The following is a 21025-nucleotide window of genomic DNA, read 5'->3' as shown; positions in this document are numbered from 1 at the left end:
ATATAATAAAAGGCCAAGTGTGTTTGTCCGAAGCTGTCATGCGCAGTAGAAACTGCGCGCGAGGACAAACACACCTGGCCTTTCAACTGACCTGGCATCTGGCGTCAGGGTCAGCGTGTCGTGGAGTGGGCGTGGCCGGGCAAGACGTGGGCATGACCGGGCGGGTGCGACGTGGGCGGGACCGACTGCTGGGACAGAGAGCAGAAGAGGGGGGGATAAAGAGAGGGGGAGAGAGACAGAACAAAAGAGATGGGGGAGAGAGACAGCAAAAAAGAGATGGGGGAGAGAGACAGCAAAAAAGAGATGGGGGAGAGAGACAGCAAAAAAGAGATGGGGGAGAGAGACAGCACAAAAGAGATGGGGGAGAGAGACAGCACAAAAGAGAGGGGGGAGAGAGACAGCACAAAAGAGAGGGGGGAGAGAGACAGCACAAAAGAGAGGGGGGAGAGAGACAGCACAAAAGAGAGGGGTAGAGAGACAGCACAAAAGAGAGGGGGGGAGAGCACAAAAGAGAGGGGGGAGAGAGCACAAAAGAGAGGGGGGAGAGAGCACAAAAGAGAGGGGGGAGAGAGTACAAAAGAGAGGGGGGAGAGAGCACAAAAGAGAGGGGGAGAGAGCACAAAAGAGAGGGGGAGAGATAGAGCAAATGAGAGGAGAGAAGGGAGAGAGGGGGGGGGGGGAGAGAGAGCAAACCAGAGGGGGGAAGAGAGAGAACAAATGAGAGGGGGAGAGAGACAGCAAAAGAGGGAGAGAGAGACACCAAAAGAGGGGGAGAGAGAACAAAAGAGAGGGGGGAGAGAGAGAGTAAAAGAGAGGGGAGAGGGAGAGAGTAAAAGAGAGGGGAGGAGAAAGAGAGAGCAAAAGAGAGGGGAGAAAGAGAGAGCAAAACAGAGGGTAGAAAGAGAGAGCAAAACAGAAGGGAGAAAGAGAGAGCAAAAGAGAGGGGAGAAAGAGAGAGCAAAAGAGAGGGGAGAAAGAGAGAGCAAAAGAGAGGGGAGAAAGAGAGAGCAAAAGAGAGGGGAGAAAGAGAGAGCAAAAGAGAGGGGAGAAAGAGAGAGCAAAAGAGAGGGGAGAAAGAGAGAGCAAAAGAGAGGGAAGAAAGAGAGAGCAAAACAGAGGGGAGAAAGAGAGAGCAAAAGAGAAGGGAGAAAGAGAGAGCAAAAGAGAGGGGGGATAGAGAGAGAGCAAGGGGTGGGACCGCTGTACTGCAAAAAATGGCCCGTGTACACAGGCTTTAGGACTAGTAATTATATAATTGTATGCTATTTAAAAAATATACGGCTAGATTACGAGTCTTGCGTTAGCCTTAAAAAGCAGCGTTGCTTTTTTCCTAATGCTGGTATTACGAGTCTTGCAGGTACAGGTGTACCGCTCACTTTTTTGGTCAGACTCAAAAATACCGCAAATCCACTTACGTCAATTGTGTATCCTATATTTTCAATGGGACTTGCATAACGCCGGTATTACAAAAAGTATTCCAAAAAGTGAGCGGTACAGCCTCTCCTGTCAAGACTGATACTGCATTTAAAAAGTCAGTAGTTAAGCGTTTTATGGGCTAACGCCGTAGTATAAAACTCTTAACTAAAGTGCTAAAAAGTACACTAACACCCATAAATTACCTATTTACCCCTAAACCAAGGACCCCCTCACATCGCAAACACTAAAATAACATTTTTAACCCCTAATCTGCTGAACCGGACATCGCCGCCACTATAATAAATATATTAACCCCTAAACCGCCGCACTCCTGCATTGCAAACACTAGTTACATTTTATTAACCCCTAATCTGCCGGCCCTAACATCGCCGACACCTACCTACATTTATTAACCCCTATTCTGACGCCCAAAACGTCGCCGCAACTATATTAAATGTATTAACCCCTAACTCTAAGTCTAACCCTAACCCCCCCTAACTGAAATATAATTTAAATAAATCTAAATAAAATTACTACAATTAACTAAATAATTCCTATTTAAAACTAAATACTTACCGATAAAATAAACCATAAACTAGCTACAATATAACTAATAGTTACATTGTAGCTAGCTTAGGGTTTATTTTTATTTTAAGGCAACTTTGTATTTATTTTAACTAGGTACAATAGTTATTAAATAGTTATTAACTATTTAATAGCTACTTAGTTAAAATAAATTCAAATTTACCTGTCAAATAAATCCTAACCTAAGTTACAATTACACCTAACACTGCACTATAATTAAATTAATTACCTAAACTAAATACAATTAAATACAATTTAAATAAATTATCTAAAGTAAGAAAAAAAACTTCCCTGCTTCGATCAAGACTTCTGCCCGTCTGGAGGACCACTTTGCCCGGCTTCATTGAGGTCTTCGGCCCGGTTTGGTGAAGACTTCTCAAGGTAGGGTGATCTTCAAGGGGTTAGTGTTAGGTTTTATTAAGGGGATATTGGATGGATTTTAGAGTAGGGTTGGGTGTGTGGGTGGTGGGTTTTAATGTTGGGGGGGTATTGTACTTTTTTTACAGGTAAAAGAGCTGATTACTTTGGGGCAATGCCCCGCAAAAGGCCCTTTCAAGGACTATTTGTAATTTAGTATAGGGTAGGGCTTTTTATTATTTTGGGGGGCTTTTTTATTTTATTAGGGGGATTAGATTAGGTGTAATTAGTTTAAAAAACTTGTAATTATTTTATTATTTTCAGTAATTTAGTGTTTTTTTCGTACTTTAGATAATTTATTTAAATTGTATTTAATTGCATTTAGTTTAGGTAATTAATTTAATTATAGTGTAGTGTTAGGTGTAATTGTAACTTAGGTTAGGATTTATTTTACAGGTAAATTTGAATTTATTTTAACTAGGTAGCTATTAAATAGTTAATAACTATTTATTAACTATTCTATCTAGTTAAAATAAATACAAAGTTGCCTGTAAAATAAAAATAAACCCTAAGCTAGCTACAATGTAACTATTTGTTATATTGTAGCTATCTTAGGGTTTATTTTATAGGTAAGTAGTTTTAAATAGGAATTATTTAGTTAATTATAGTAATATTTATTTAGATATATTTAAATTATATTTAAGTTAGGGGGGGTTAGGGTTATGGTTAGACTTAGGTTTTGGGGTTAACAACTTTATTATAGTGGTGGTGACGTTGGGGGCGGCAGATTAGGGGTTAATAAGTATAGGTAGGTGGCGGCGACATTGGGGGCGGCAGATTAGGGGTTAATAAATAGTATGTAGGTGTCGGCGATGTTGGGGGCAGCAGATTAGGGGTTAATAAGTATAATGTAGGTGGCGGCGGTGTCCGGAGAGGCAGATTAGGGGTTAATAATATTATGCAGGTGTCGGTGATGTCGGGGGCGGCGGATTAGGGGTTAATAAGTGTAAGATTAGGGGTGTTTAGACTCAGGGTTCATGTTAGGGTGTTAGGTGTAGACATAACTTTTATTTCCCCATAAGAATCAATGAGATTGCGTTAGGAGTTTTACGCTGCTTTTTTGCAGGTGTTAGTTTTTTTTTTCAGCCAGTTCTCCCCCATTGATCCCTATGGGGAAATAGTGCACAAGCACGTTTTGCCAGCTCACCGCTACCGTAAGCGCTGGTATTGAGGTGAGATGTGGAGCTAAATTTTGCTCTCCGCTCACTTTTCTCGCCGGGTTTCTAAAAACCCGTAATACCAGCATTGTCTGTAGGTGAGCGGTGAGGGAAAACTGCTCGTTAGCACCGCACACCATTACCGACAAAACTCGTAATCTAGGTGATAGTTTGGGAAGAGAGAGAGCAAACGAGAGGGGGGAAGAGAGAGAGCAAACGAGAGGGGGGAAGAGAGAGAGCAAACGAGAGGGGGAGAGAGACAGCAAAAGAGGGGGAGAGAGACAGCAAAAGAGAGCGAGAGAGACAGCAAAAAGGGGAGAGAGAGCAAAAGAGAGGGGGGAGAGAGAGAGTAAAAGAGAGGGGAGAAAGAGAGAGCGAAAGAGAGGGGAGAAAGAGAGAGCAAAAGAGAGGGGAGAAAGAGAGAGCAAAAGAGAGGGAAGAAAGAGAGAGCAAAAGAGAGGGGAGAAAGAGAGAGCAAAAGAGAGGGGGGATAGAGAGAGAGCAAGGGGTGGGACCGCTGTACTGCAAAAAATGGCCACGGGCTTTAAGACTAGTAATTATATAATTGTATGCTATTTAAAAAATATAGTTTGAAAACTCTGTTTCAGTTTATTTTTTCAAATCTGTCCCATTTAAATCAAGCCTGACCTATAATTTGCTGAATCCACACAGAAAATGCTATAGGAAGTACATTTTATTTGTTCTGACAGAGAAATAATTGTTCCAACAACTTTTTAGTGAACAATATTAAGGAAAGAAACTATCTGTAATTTTATGTTGAGCCTAAGTAAACTGTCCCATACCTTAAAAAACCCAAGTTGCAGTATACATTCATACGACTAAGAAAAGCAGAATTTAACTTATATCATAGTCATAATTTAGACGGGTTAAGGGGTCATGGAAGTAAAAATTTAAATTTCATAGCTCAGAAACATCATTCAGTTTTAAAAATAATTTTCTTTTCAATTCTGTTATCAATTTTACTTAATTCTCTTGGAATTCGATGTTAATAAGTATACCAAGGGAGGCTCAATAACAACACTAATAGTGATACTGGGAGCTAGCTGTTGATTGGTGACTACACACATATGTCTCTTGTCAACACCCGAAATCGCACATTGTATTTTCGCATTCCCCATAGAAGTAAATGGAGAAAAAAAATTGTTAAAAAAAACCCCAACTATCGTGCAAACATAGCATATTCGCCTTAGCGAATGTGAAATATTTACAGTAAATGCATAGTTAAAAACTTTATTAAATATGAATACTGCATAAAATATGTTTTATCATGTTTTCAGCTACTTAACGGCAAAGGGCTCTAATGCACATATATATGTCTATATATGTGTGCATATATATTAATGTTTTTATATGTGTATATGACTGTAAATACATATATACACATATAAATACATTAATATATATGTACACATATATGCATGTATATGTACGTATCTCTATGATGAAGCCCTTTGCCTGCCTTTTTTTTCTGAGATCTCATATCCTTGAGCCTTTTATAACTTGTGTGCACAATTTTTTTGAAATAATTTTTATTAGACAGTGTTAATATGAGTGTAACTGTACTTTGTTATGTATTTTTGAAGTATTTTGTGCAAGTTTTTTGTTTCGGAAAACGGTTAACCACAGCTCTGAGATCGCAGTAAGGATTGAAGCACAAATGGCGATTGCGCTAGTGCAATCATGATTTCTCTCAACTTCTAATATCAGCAGAAGGAAAAAGGCTTGTGAAAAGACGATATCGCTTGCTCAAAACTGTTTTTGTCTCACTTGTAATCTAGCACTAAGTGTTTAAGCATGGGTTAAGAGTAAAAGACATAATTACATGCAAGTAAGCAATAGGGCAACAATAAAATGTTCAGAAACACTAAAGCATTTTCTTTTTTTCAGTTTTAAGCCCCCTAAATATATTTAGTGTGTAAAACTCTTTGGTTGATCACATGATCCACCTAAGTAACCAAATTAATAAAATAAAAATTTTTATGATTCCGATGATTGCTGATGTGATGGTTTATACCTGATCGATGAGAAAGTTGCAAAACTCCTGCAGTAAAATAATAATTCTTGCAGGTGTATTGTAAAACCTGGAGTGGCTCCAGATGAGACAGATGGTGTGAAGTAAAGGAGACATTAATATGTAGATTAGCGGAAATTCTGTTTCCTCCAATAACTGTATATGTTGTCTTAGAACTCTCAGGTGTAGGTCAACATCTTTTGCTTCAATAAGTGCTGAAAAAATAATAATAAACATGTTAAAAAGGACAAAAAAACACTATAAACGTCAATTATGTCCATGAAATAGCACTGTTTAAATAGGTTTCATTTTTTTTTTTAATGAAAAACATCATTTATGTAAGAACTTACCTGATAAATTCATTTCTTTCATATTGGCAAGAGTCCATGAGCTAGTGACGTATGGGATATACAATCCTAACAGGAGGGGCAAAGTTTCCCAAACCTCAAAATGCCTATAAATACACCCCTCACCACACCCACAATTCAGTTTAACGAATAGCCAAGTAGTGGGGTGATAAAGAAAGTAGTAAAAAGCATCAACAAAGAAATTTGGAATAATTGTGCTTTATACAAAAGAATCATAACCACCATAAAAAGGGTGGGCCTCATGGACTCTTGCCAATATGAAAGAAATTAATTTATCAGGTAAGTTCTTACATAAATTGTGTTTTCTTTCACGTAATTGACAAGAGTCCATGAGCTAGTGACGTATGGGATATCAAATACCCAAGATGTGGAACTCCACGCAAGAGTCACTAGAGAGGGAGAGATAAAAATAAAAAACAGACAAATGCTGAAAAAATAATCCACAACCCAAAATATAAGTTATTCTCATAAAGAAAAGAAAAACTTAAAACATCAGCAGAGGAATCAGACTGAAACAGCTGCCTGAAGAACTTTTCTACCAAAAACTGCTTCAGAAGAAGCAAATACATCAAAATGGTAGAATTTAGTAAATGTATGCAAAGAGAACCAAGTTGCTGCTTTGCAAATCTTATCAACTGAAGCTTCATTCTTAAAAGCCCACGAAGTGGAGACTGATCTAGTAGAATGAGCTGTAATGTCTTTCTGAAATCTTTAGTATCTTCAACATTATATTTCAAAGCTCTTACCACATCCAAAGAATATAAGGATCTTTCCAAAAGATTCAAAGGATTAGGACACAAAGGAGAAACAATTTCTCTACTAATGTTGTTAGAATTCACAACCTTAGGTAAAAATTCAAATGAAGTCCGCAAAACCACCTTATCCTGATGAAAAATCAGAAAAGGAGATTCACAAGAAAGAACAGATAGCTCAGACACTCTTCTAGCAGTAGAGATGGCCAAAAGGAACAATACTTTCCAAGAAAGTAGTTTAATGTCCAAAGAATGCATAGGCTCAAACGGAGGAGCCTGTAACACCTTCAAAACCAAATTAAGACTCCAAGGAGGAGAAATTGATTTAATGACGGGATTAATACGAACTAAAACCTGTACAAAACAGTGAATATCAGAAAGTTTAGCAATCTTTCTGTGAAATAAAACTGAAAGAGCAGAGATTTGTCCCTTTAAGGAACTTGCAGACAAACCCCTATCCAAACCACCCTGGCGAAACTGTAAAATTCTAGGAATTCTAAAAGAATGCCAAGAGAATTTATGAGAAGAAACCTTGAAATGTAAATCTTCAAAACTCGATAATACATCTTCCTAGAGACAGATTTACGAGCTTGTAACATAGTATTAATGACTGAATCAGAGAAACCTCTATGACTTAATACTTAGCGTTCAATTTCCATACCTTCAAATTTAATGATTTGAGATCCTGATGGAAAAACGGACCTTGAGACAGTAGGTCCGGCCTTAACAGAAGTGGCCAAGGTTGGCCACTGGACATCCGAACAAGATCCGTATACCAAAACCTGTGGAGCCATGCTGGAGCCACCAGCAACACAAATGATTGTTCCATGATGATCTTGGAGATCACTCTCGGAAGAAGAACTAGAGGCGAGAAGATATAAGCAGGTTGATAACACCAAGGAAATGTCAGCGCATCCACTGCTTCCGCCTGAGAATCCCTGGACCTGGAAGGGTATCTGGGAAGTTTCTTGTTTAGATGAGAGGCCATCAGATCTATTTCTGGAAGACCCCACATCTGAACAATCTGAGAAAACACATCTGGATGGAAAGACCACTCCCCTGGATGTAAAGTCTGATGGCTGGGATAATCTGCCTCCTAATTGTCTACACCTCGGATATGAACCGCAGAAATTAGACAAGAGCTGGATTCCGCCCAAACAAGTATCCAAGATACTTCTTTCATAGCTAGGGGACAGAGAGTCCCACCCTGATGATTGACATATGCCACCGTTGTGATATTTTCTGTCTGAAAACAAATGAACGGTTCTCTCTTCAACAGAGGCCAAAACTGAAGAGCTCTGAGAATTAAGGATATTAATTGTGATATCTTTGTATAATCCCGGCACCATTGATTCAGCATGCAAAGCTCGAGAGGTCTCATGTGAAAACAAGCAAAAAGAATCGCATCCGATGCTGCAGTCATGAGGCCTAAAACTTCCATGCACATAGCCACTGAAGGGAATGACTGAGACTGAAGGCACCGACATGCTGCAACCAATTTTAAACGTCTCTTGTCTGTTAGAGACAGAGTCATGGACACTGAATCTATCTGGAAACCTAAAAAGGTGACCCTTGTCTGAGGAATCAAGGAACTTTTTGGTAAATTGATCCTCCAACCATGTTTTCGAAGAAACAACACAAGTTGATTCATGTGAGATTCTGCAGAACGTAAAGACTGAGCTAGTACCAAGATATCGTCCAAATAAGGAAACACCGCAATAACCTGTTCTCTGATTACAGAGAGTAGGGCACCCATAACTTTTGAAAAGATTCTTGGAGCTGTTGCTAGGCCAAATGCAAGAGCAACAAATTGGTAATGCTTGTCTAGAAAAGAGAATCTCAGGAACTGATAATGTTCTGGATGAATCAGAATATGAAGGTAAGCATCCTGCAAATCTATTGTAGACATATAATGTTCTTGCTGAACAGAAGGCAGAATAGTCCTTATAGTCACCATCTTGAAAGTTGGTACTCTTACATAACGATTCGAAATTTTCTTTCTTTCGGACAATGAATAGATTTGAATAAAACCCCAGGCCTTGTTCCTGGGGAAGAACTGGCATGATTACCCCTGAAACCTCCAGATCTGAAACACACTTCAGGAAAGCCTGAGCTTTTACTGGATTTACTAGGATGCGTGAGAGAAAAAATCTCCTCACAGGAGGTCTTACTTTGAATCCAATTTGATACCCCTAAGAGACAATGCTCTGAATCCATTGATTTTGGACAGAATTTATCCAAACATCCTTGAAAACCTTAATCTGCCCCCTACCAGCTGAGGTGGAATGAGGGCCGCACCTTCATGCGGACTTAGGGGCTTACTTTAGTTTCTAAAAAGGCTTGGATTTATTCCATTTTGAGGAAGACTTCCAATTGGAAACAGATTCCTTGGGGGAAGGATTAGGTTTTTGTTCCTTATTTTGACGAAAGGAACGGAAATTATTAGAATCCTTAGATTTACTCTTAGGTTTTTTTTTCCTGAGGCAAAAAAACTCATTTCCCCCCAGTAACAGTTGAAATAATAGAATCCAACTGAGAACCAAATAAATTATTACCTTGGAAAGAAAGAGATAGAAATCTAGACTTAGGTGTCATATCAGCATTCCAAGATTTAAGCCACAAGGCTCTTCTAGCTAAAATAGCTAAAGACATGGATCTAACATCAATTTTGATATAAAAAATGGCATCACAAATAAAATGATTAGCATGTTGCAGTAAGCGAACAATGCTAGATATGTCAGAATCCAATTCTTGTTGTGCTAAATTCTACAACCAAAAAGTTGAAGAAGCTGCAACATCAGCCAAAGTAATTGCAGGCCTAAGAAGATGACCTGAATATAAATAGGCTTTCCTTAGATAAGATTCAATCTTCCTATCTAAAGGATCTTTAAAGGAAGTACTATCTTCCATAGGAATAGTGGTTCGTTTAGCAAAAGTAGAAATAGCCCCATCAACTTTGGAGATCTTTTCCCAAAACTCCATTGCAATTGATGGTAAAGGATACAATTTTTTAAACCTTGCAGAAGGATTAAAAGGAGTACCTGGCTTATTCCATTCCTTAGAAATCATGTCAGAACTAGCATCAGAAATAGTAAAAACCTCTGGAGTAACCACAGTAGGTTTAAAAACATAATTTATGTAAGAACTTACCTGATAAATTCATTTCTTTCATATTAGCAAGAGTCCATGAGCTAGTGACGTATGGGATATACATTCCTACCAGGAGGGGCAAAGTTTCCCAAACCTTAAAATGCCTATAAATACACCCCTCACCACACCCACAATTCAGTTTAACGAATAGCCAAGAAGTGGGGTGATAAGAAAAAAGTGCGAAAGCATATAAAATAAGGAATTGGAATAATTGTGCTTTATACAAAAAAATCAAAACCACCACAAAAAAGGGCGGGCCTCATGGACTCTTGCTAATATGAAAGAAATGAATTTATCAGGTAAGTTCTTACATAAATTATGTTTTCTTTCATGTAATTAGCAAGAGTCCATGAGCTAGTGACGTATGGGATAATGATTACCCAAGATGTGGATCTTTCCACACAAGAGTCACTAGAGAGGGAGGGATAAAATAAAGACAGCCAATTCCTGCTGAAAATAATCCACACCCAGAATAAAATTTTTAATGAAAAAACATAAGCAGAAGATTCAAAGCTGAAACCACTGCCTGAAGTACGTTTCTACCAAAAACTGCTTCAGAAGAAGAAAACACATCAAAATGGTAGAATTTAGTAAAAGTATGCAAAGAGGACCAAGTTGCTGTTTTGCAAATCTGATCAACCGAAGCTTCATTCTTAAACGCCCAGGAAGTAGAAACTAACCTAGTAGAATGAGCTGTAATCCTTTGAGGCGGAGTGTTACCCGACTCAACATAGGCATGATGAAATAAAGATTTCAACCAAGATGCCAAAGAAAAGGCAGAAGCTTTCTGATCTTTTCTAGAACCGGAAAAGATGACAAATAGACTAGAAGTCTTTCGGAAAGACTTAATAGCTTCAACATAATATTACAAAGCTCTAACAGCATCCAAAGAATGCAATGATTTCTCCTTAGAATTCATAGGATTAGGACATAATGAAGGAACCACAATTTCTCTACTAATGTTGTTAGAATTCACAACCTTAGGTAAAAAATTCAAAAGAAGTTCGCAGCACCGCCTTATCCTGATGCAAAATCAGAAAAGGAGACTCACAAAAAAGAGTAGATAATTCAGAGACTCTTCTGGCAGAAGAGATGGCCAAAAGAAACAAAACTTTCCAAGAAAGTAATATAATGACCAAAGAATGCATGGGTTCAAAAGGAGGAGCTTGAAGAGCCCCCAGAACCAAATTCAAACTCCAAGGAGGAGAAATTGACTTAATGACAGGTTTTATACGAACCAAAGCTTGTACAAAACAATGAATATCAGGAAGATTAGCAATCCTTCTGTGAAAAAGAACAGAAAGAGCAGAGATTTGTCTTTCAAGAAACTTGCGGACAAACCTTTATCTAAACCATCCTGAAGAAATATAAGTCTTCCAGACTCTATAATATATCTCTCTAGATACAGATTTACGAGCCTGTCACATAGTATCAATCACAGAGTCAGAGAAACCTCTTTGACCAAGAATCAAGCGTTCAAACTCCACACCTTAAAATTAAGGTTTTGAGATCCTGATGGAAAAAAGAACCTTGAGACAGAAGACTGGTCTTAACGGAAGAGTCCACAGCTGGCAAGAGGTCATCCGGACAAGATCCGCATACCAAAACCTGTGAGGCCATGCTGGAGCTACCAGCAGGACAAACGAGCATTCCTTAGAATATTGGAGAATACCCTTGGAAGAAGAACTAGAGGCGGAAAGATATAGGCAGGATGACACTTTTAAGGAAGAGATAATGCATCCACTGCCGCCGCCCGAGGATCCCTGGATCCGGACAGATACCAGGGAAGTTTCTTGTTTAGATGAGAAGCCATCAGATCTATTTCTGGGAGTTCCCACATTTGAGCAATCTGAGGAAATACCTCTGGGTGAAGACCATTCGCCCAGGTGCAACGTTTGGCGACTGAGATAATCCGCTTTCCAATTGTCCATACCTGGGATATGAACCGCAGAGATTAGACAGGAGCTGGATTCCGCCCAAACCAAAATTCGAGATACTTCTTTCATAGCCAGAGGACTGTGAGTCCCTCCTTGATGATTGATGTATGCCACAGTTGTGACATTGTCTATCTGAAAACAAATGAACAACTCTCTCTTCAGAAGAGGCCAAGACTGAAGAGCTCTGAAATTGCACGGAGTTCCAAAATATTGATCGGAAATCTCACCTCCTGAGATTCCCAAACCCCTTGTGCCGTCAGATACCCCCACACAGCTCCCCAACCTGTAAGACTTGCATCTGTTGAGATTATAGTCCAGGTCGGAAGAACAAAGAAGCCCCCTGAACTAAACGATGGTGATCTGTCCACCATGTCAGAGAGTGTCGTATAATCGGTTTAAAGATATTAAGTGAGATATCTTTGAGTAATCCCTGCACCATTGGTTCAGCATACAGAGCTGAAGAGGTCGCATGTGAAAACGAGCAAAGGAGATCGCATCTGATGCGGCAGTCCTAAGACCTAAAATTTCCATGCATAAGGCTACCAAAGGGAATGATTGTGACTGAAGGTTTTGACAAGCTGAAATCAATGTTAAACTTCTCTTGTCTGACAAGGACAGAGTCATAGACACTGAATCTATTCTAGAAACCTAAAAAGGTTACCCTTGTCTGAGGAATCAATGAACTGATTGGTAAATTGATCCTCCAACCATGAACTTGAAGAAACAACACAAGTCGATTCATATGAGATTCTTCGAAAATGAGAAGACTGAGCAAGTACCCAGATATCGTCCAATAAGGAAATACCAAAACCCTGTTCTCTGATTACAGAAGGAAGGGCACCGAGAATCTTTGAAAAAAATTCTTGGAACTGAGGCTAGGCCAAACGGTAGAGCCACAATACTGGTAATGCTTGTCTAAAAAGAGAATCTCAGACACTAAAAGTGATCTGGATGAATCGGAATATGCAGATACACATCCTGTAAATCTATTGTAGACATATAATGCCCTTGCTAAACAAAAGGCAGGACAGTCCTACAGAAACTGAATGTTGGTATCCTTACATAACGATTCAATATTGATAGATCCGGAACTGGTCTGAAGGAATTGACCTTCTTTGGTACAATGAAGAGATAAAATAAAACCCCAGCCCCTGTTCCAGAACTGGAACTGGCATAATTACTCCAGCCAACTCTAGATCTGAAACACATTTCAGAAATGCTGAGCCTTTGCTGTGTTAACTGGGACACGGGAAAGAAAAAAATCTCTTAGCAGGAGGCCTTAACTGAAGCCAATGCTGTACCTTTCTGAAACAATGTTCTAAAACCAGAAATTGAGAACGGAATTGATCAAAATTTCTTTGAAGAAAACATAATCTGCCCCATACCAGCTGAGCTGGAATAAGGTCCGCACCTTCATGGGTACTTAGGAGCTGGCTATAGGTTTTCTATAAGGCTTGGATATATTCCAAACTGGAAATAGTTTCCAAACTGATACCGCTCCTGAGGATGAAGGATCAGGCTTTTGTTCCTTATTGTGAGGAAAGGAACGAAAAATGATTATTAGACCTAAATTTACCTTAGATTTTTTATCCTTTGGTAAAAAAGTTCCCTTCCTTCCAGAAACAGTTGAAATAATAATTTATTACCCTGGAAAGAAAAGGAAAGCAAAGTAGACTTAGAAGACATATCAGCATTCCAAGTTTAATCCATAAAGCTTTTCTAGCTAAAATAGCTAGAGACATATACCTGACATCAACTCTAATGATATCAAAAGATGGTATCACCAATAAAATTATTAGCATGTTATAGAATAATAATAATGGTATAAAATTATGATCTGTTACTTGTTGCGCTAAAGCTTCTAACCAAAAAGTTGAAGCTGCAGCAACATCCGCTAAAAATATAGCAGGTCTAAGAAGATTACCTGAACATAAGTAAGCTTTTCTTAGAAAGGATTCAATTTTCCTATCTAAAGGATCCTTAAAATGAATTACTATCTACCGTAGGAATAGTAGCACATTTAGCAGGAGTAGAGACAGCCCCATAACCTTAGGGATTTTGTCCCAAAAAAACTCTAATCTGTCAGATGGCACAGGATATAATTGCTTAAACGTTTAGAAGGAGTAAAAGAATTACCCAAATTATTCCATTCCCTGGAAATTACTTCAGAAATAGCATCAGGGAGATTAAACACTTCTGGAATAACTACAGGAGATTTAAAAACCTTAATTAAACGTTTAGATTTAGTATCAAGAGGACCAGAATCCTCTATTTCTAATGCAATTAATACTTCTTTAAATAAAGAACGAATAAATTCCATCTTGAACAAATACAAAGATTTATCAGCATCAACCTCTGAGACAGAAACCTCTGAACCAGAAGAACCATTATCAGTATCAGAATGATGATGTTCATTTAAAAATTCATCTGAAAAAAGCGAAGTTTTAAAAGACTTTTATGTAAACTAGAAGGAGAAATAACAGACATAGCCTTCTTAATGGATTTAAAAAATAAAATCTCTTATGTTTATCAGGAACACTCTGAAAATTAGATGTTGACGGAACAGCAACAGGTAATGTAACAGTACTAAAGGAAATTTTATCTGCATTAATAAGTTTGTCATGACATGCAATACAAACAACAGCTGGAGAAACAGATACCAAAAATTATAGCAGATACACTTAGCTTGATAGCTCCAGCACTAGACAGCGATTTTCCTGTAGTATCTTCTGACTCAGATGCAACGTGAGACATCTTGCAATATGTAAGAGAAAAAACAACATATAAAGCAAAATTGATCAAATTCCTTAAATGACAGTTTCAGGAATGGGAAAAAAATGCCAAAGAACAAGCTTCTAGCAACCAGAAGCAATGAAAAAATAAGACTTAAATAATGTGGAGACAAAAGCGACGCCCTTATTTTTTAGCGCCAAATAAGACGCCCACATTATTTGGCGCCTAAATGCTTTTGGCGCCAAAAATGACGCCACATCCGGAACGCCGTCATTTTTGGCGCAAAATAACGTCAAAAAATGACGCAACTTCCGGCGACACGTATGACGCCGGAAACGGAAAATAATTTTTGCGCCAAAAAAGTCCGCGCCAAGAATGACGCAATAAAATGAAGCATTTTCAGCCCCCGCGAGCCTAACAGCCCACAGGAAAAAAAGAGTCAAATTTTTGAAGGTAAGAAAAAATGATTAATTCAAATGCATTATCCCAAATATGAAACTGACTGTCTGAAAAATAAGGAAAGTTGAACATTCTGAGTCAAGGCAAATAAATGTTTGAATACATATATTTAGAACTTTATAAACAAAGTGCCCAACCATAGCTTAGAGTGTCACAGAAAATAAGATTTACTTACCCCAGGACACTCATCTACATGTTTGTAGAAAGCCAAACCAGTACTGAAACGAGAATCAGCAGAGGTAATGGTATATATAAGAGTATATCGTCGATCTGAAAAGGGAGGTAAGAGATGAATCTCTACGACCGATAACAGAGAACCTATGAAATAGACCCCGTAGAAGGAGATCACTGCATTCAAATAGGCAATACTCTCCTCACATCCCTCTGACATTCACTGCACGCTGAGAGGAAAACCGGGCTCCAACTTGCTGCGGAGCGCATATCAACGTAGAATCTAGCACAAACTTACTTCACCACCTCCATCGGAGGCAAAGTTTGTAAAACTGAATTGTGGGTGTGGTGAGGGGTGTATTTATAGGCATTTTAAGGTTTGGGAAACTTTGCCCCTCCTGGTAGGAATGTATATCCCATACGTCACTAGCTCATGGACTCTTGCTAATTACATGAAAGAAAACAGCATTACTGGTTTTAATATAAGGAGGACTAGCTTCCTTAATATCCAAAGTAATTAAAACTTCTTTTAACAAAGAACGCATATACTCGATTTTAAATAAATAAGTAGATTTGTCAGTGTCAATGTCTGAGGAAGGATCTTCTGAATCAGATAAATCCTCATCAGAGGTGGATAATTCATTATGCTGTCGGTCATTTGAAATTTCATCAACTTTATCAGAAGTTTTAAGAGATATCTTACGCTTATTAGAAGGTGGAAATGCAGACAAAGGGGCATATGTATCAAGCTCTGAATGGAGCTTGACGCCAGAAGTTATGAAGCAGTGGTCACAAAGACCGCTGCTCCATAACCTGTCCGCCTGCCTGTCCGCCTGCTCTGAGCATGCGGACAGACATCGCCGGAAATCAACCCGATCGAGTATGATCGGGTTGATTGACACCTCCCTGCTGGCGGCCTATTGGCCGCAAGTCTGCAGAGGGTGGCGTTGCACCAGCAGCTCTTGTGAGCTGCTGGTGCAATGCTGAATACGGTGAGCGTATTGCTCGACGTATTCAGCGATGTCTGTCAGATCAGGTCTGAGAGACATTGATAACTAGAGGCCAAAGCCTTCTGAATAGAATCAGTAACAAATTCTTTAAAATTCAAAGGTATATTGTGTACATTAGAAGTTGAGGGAACTGCAACCGGCAATGTACTATTACAGATGGAAACTCTATCTGCATGTAAAAGTTTATCATGACAACTATTACAAATGACATTTGGAGATATAATCTCCACAATTTTACAACAAATGCACTTAGCTTTGGTAGAACCGATGTCAGGCAGCAAAGTTCCAGCAGATACTTCTGAGGCAGGATCAGATTGAGACATCTTGCAAAATGTAAAAGAAAAAACAACATATGAAGCAAAATTATCAATTTCCTTATATGACAGTTTCAGGAATGGGAAAAAAAAGCAAATAGCATAGCCCTCTGACATAGCAAAAGGCAAGAGGCAAAAGCAATGGGGCAATAAATAATGAAAACAATTGGGCGGCAAGTATGACGCACAACGTAACTGAAAAAAAATGTTTTTTGGCGCCAACCATGTCCGGAAATGACACACTTGCGTCACTAGCGACGCAACCCTGTGTGAACCCCTGTGTCCAGTATGACGCGGAAATGACGATCTTGCGTCAACGGACGTGCCTTTCGTGCCAAGAATGACGCAATAAAGTGTAGCATTAAGAGGGTGCAAGAATAAGACATCCTGCAATTTGAACAAGTAGTCAATTGAAAAAAAGACTAAACCCCAGGTAAGAAAAATATTTCTCAATATTAACTTTCCCAAATATGAAACTGACAATCTGCAAAAGGAAATACATGAACCTGACTCATGGCAAATATAAGTACAATACATATATTTAGAACTTTATATAAATGCATAAAGTGCCAAACCATAGCTGAGGTGTCTTAAGAAATAAAAACATACTTACCCAAAGACACCCATCCACATATAGCAGATAGCCAAACCAGTACTGAAACAGTTATCAGTAGAGGTAATGGTAAATTGAGAGTATATCGTCGCTCTGAAAAGGGAGGTATGAGATGAATCTCTACGACCGATAACAGAGAACCCATGAAAAAGACCCCCGTTAGGAAAATCATTGCATTCAATAGGTAATACTCTCTATGTCCCTCTGACATTCGCTGTACTCTGAGAGGAATCGGGCTTCAAAATGCTGAGAAGCGCATGTCAACGTAGAAATCTTAGCACAAACTTACTTCACCACCTCCATAGGAGGCAAAGTTTGTAAAACTGAATTGTGGGTGTGGTGAGGGGTGTATTTATAGGCATTTTGAGGTTTGGGAAACTTTGCCCCTCCTGGTAGGATTGTATATCCCATATGTCACTAGCTCATGGACTCTTGCCAATTACATGAAAGAAAAGGGTTAAGATATAGATATTTATTTTGAATTTGGAGCTAAGAAGAAGTGCAACTGGGCCTTAATGACTGATTGCTCACTGGTTGATAAGCAGATCTCATGCTGCTTTTATTGGTGGACAGTAACCAGCTAAAAAACTAAATCAAAACAGAGGAAGCTTCTTTGGAGCCCTTGAAGTCCAGCCAAAAAAACTAAATCAAAACAGAGGAAGCTTCTTTGGAGCCCTTGAAGTGCAGGCTAAGATGGCTGCTGCTTCTTAACTACTCTGTCAGAATTAAAACACACAAACTCATTTGGGGTGACTGATTGGCGTGTGAGAGAAGCGGGCAATTCTGCACAGGGATTTTTCTGTGCAATGTTAAATGTGGCCAGTGCATATATAGTGTCTACTGCCCACTCACTACAATCATGGGTAGACTGGTTCGCTAGTTGGGATTCTTGTCTACTGTGATTTGATAAATGGGAGCCTTTATGTTTATATTTCTCAGTACAGAAACATTCATTAAAAAAAGCTTGTAACTTTTTTTAACTTCACGCAAGTTTTAGTTGTAAAAAAGAAAACAAAGCTTCAGACTGCTGTCAAGCTACCTGTAAACTTTTGAAGATGCATTTACAAATAATAGTCTGTCAGTTTTACTTTAGTCTAAAAAGCTTTATTTAGATAATTAAAACATCTTATTAAACAATGAGGTAAAATGCTTAAATACTGTAAAAAAAATAAATAATGAAACTTACCCTTCTTTACCTCTCCAATAAGGTTCTTAAAAGTTGGATAGTAACTGCTCTCTTTTTCTTCCAAGATAGCACCCATTTTTTGAACAGCAGGAGACTGAAGCTAGTAATAAAAGATATAGAAACTGCTCTTAATGCACTATGAAGGCTGAATTAAAAGTGTAATGTTTAATTAAACTTGATATTATTATAATTCTCTGTTAGAGAATCTATAAATTGTCAAGTGTCTTTCTACTACAAGATATCTATCTCTATATATATATATATATATATATATATATAAAGAGAGTGATCTACATATATATATATATATATATATATATATATATATATATATATATATATATTAACAAAAAAATGCAATTGGTGGAAGAGACCCACCAAATTGCAAAAGAATACACTTGTAGCACTCTTAATTCCTATTTCTTCTGAATAAAGTATTATTAAATGTAGTGTTTGGTATGTAACTTTGTTTCACAGACTTACAGTATATTAAAACATAGCAACTTTTATTAGTATATTTAAAAATGGGTAGGAATATAAAAACAACAACCCAGAACAATGTCACCAGTGATATACCGCTATTAAGACAATATGAGGTTAGCTGTCTTATTACCTGCAATCTATTGTAAACGATTACACATACACACTCTCTATCATTAACGTGGGAATAAGCTCCCAAATAAATTATTATACTGCCAAGCAAATATGCGTGTTGGCCAATATTGCTCAAGGACTATAGCAGATATTACAATAACATATTATGGACATGTTCTGGATTAAATTAAAACAAAATTGAGAGCCCCAAAACTCTCCCTCCCGCCCTTGACATGTTTCGTCTGAGTGGCTTTTTCAAAAGGGACCCTTTTGTATGTGGAATCGCTTACAATAGATTGCAAGGCAGTGCTTACAATTACCTATAGCAGTTGGTCATTGCATTGACTGGGCCTAGTACTAATATCATTTAACCCTGACTGAGTGATACAGCGTTACCTTTTATCGTTTAGCGCTTTACTGCAGCTGAGATTGTAATATTCAAGCATTGTAGCTTGATATATATCATCTTAGGTGTTCACGGACATCAGCCACAGCTTTCCACATTAGCAACAATATACGTTAGCACAATTAATTTTAATGAATGCTTGATACATATGTTGCTAATTCAGTAGTTACTCTTTAAATGTTGCAACACAGTTGCTAGTTGTATACTTCTCCTAGCAAGTGTTGCACTTAAACTTTTTTGTGACTTTGGATACAATTATCAGATTAAGCCAAACGCAAACAAATTACTTTACATATTCTATCTGCTGTGGGAATAATAATACAATACAGCCTATATTATACTGTATCAGTACTACCAAATACCAATCTATGGTATAACACAGTGGTCTATAATATTATAGTGTAGTGATGTCGCGAATAGTTCGCCGGCGAATAGTTCCCGGCGAACATAGCTTGTTCGCGTTTGCCGCGGCGGGCGAACATATGCGATGTTCGGTCCGCCCCCTATTCGTCATCATTGAGTAAACTTTGACCCTGTACCTCACAGTCAGCAGACACAATCCAGCCAATTAGCGGCAGACCCTCCCTCCCAGACCCTCCCACCTCCTGGACAGCATCTATTTTAGATTCATTCGGAAGCTGTATTCTTAGTGAGAGGAGGGACAGTGTAGCTGCTGCTGATTTAATAGGGAAATTGATAGCTAGGCTAGTGTATTCAGTGTCCACTACAGTCCTGAAGGACTCATCTGATCTCTGCTGTAAGGACAGCACCCCAAAAAGCCCTTTTTTTAGGGCTAGAACATGTCTGCTTTTTTTTTTTTCCTGTGTAATCTAATTATAGTTGCCTGCCTGCCAGCGTGTGTGTCAGGCTCACAGCGTATACTGTGCCCACTTGCCCAGTGCCACCACTCATATCTGGTGGAACAGTAGTGTACATTAAAAAAAACAAAAACTTTTTTGACTGTGAAATAATAGCAGACAGCTGCCAGTACCCAAGATGGCCGCCAATAAGGCAGATGGGGAGGGTTAGAGAGCTATTTTGGGGGGGATCAGGGAGGTTGGGGGCTAAGGGGGGATGCTACACCACAGCATATGTAAATATGCTAAAAAATAATTTAAAAAAATGAAAAACCTTTTATTTTAGTACTGGCAGACTTTCTGCCAGTACTTAAGATGGCGGGGACAATTGTGGGGTGGGGGAGCTGTTTGGGAGGGATCAGGGGGTCTGATGTGTCAGGTGGGAGGCTAATCTCTACACTAAAGCTAAAATTAACCCTGCAAGCTCCCTACAAACCACCTAATTAACCCCTTCACTGCTAGCCATAATACACGTGTGATGCGCAGCAGCATTTAGCGGCCTTCCAATTACCAGAAAGCAACGCCAAAGTCATATATGTCTAATATTTCTGAACAAAGGGGATCCCAGAGAAGCATTTACAACCATTTGTGCCATAATCGCACAAGCTGTTTGTAAATCATTTCAGTGAGAAACCTAAAATTGCGAAAAAATTTAAGTTTTTTTTAAATTTGATCGCATTTGGCGGTGAAATGGTGGCATGAAATATACCAAAATGTGCCTAGATCAATACTTTGGGATGTCTTCTAAAAAAAAATATATACATGTCAAGGGATATTCAGGTATTCCTGACAGATATCAGGGTTCCAATGTAACTAGCGCTCATTTTTAAAAAAAGTGGTTTGAAATAGCAAAGTGCTTCTTGTATTT

General features: G+C 38.6%; 1 protein-coding gene across 1 annotated transcript in view; it reads right to left on the bottom strand.

Annotated features, from left to right (window-relative positions):
• Positions 1-21025, bottom strand: part of DNAH11 (dynein axonemal heavy chain 11) — an 851888-nt gene that overhangs the window by 754192 nt on the left and 76671 nt on the right. The window contains 2 exon segments of the mRNA XM_053715724.1: positions 5611-5822; positions 18301-18400. Of these exon segments, the coding sequence (XP_053571699.1) occupies positions 5611-5822; positions 18301-18400 (312 nt within the window).

This window comes from Bombina bombina, chromosome 5, assembly GCF_027579735.1.
Source record: "Bombina bombina isolate aBomBom1 chromosome 5, aBomBom1.pri, whole genome shotgun sequence".
NCBI lineage: Eukaryota > Metazoa > Chordata > Amphibia > Anura > Bombinatoridae > Bombina > Bombina bombina.
The sequence above is the reverse complement of the archived record's forward strand: the minus strand, read 5'-3'. Positions and strand labels throughout refer to the sequence as shown.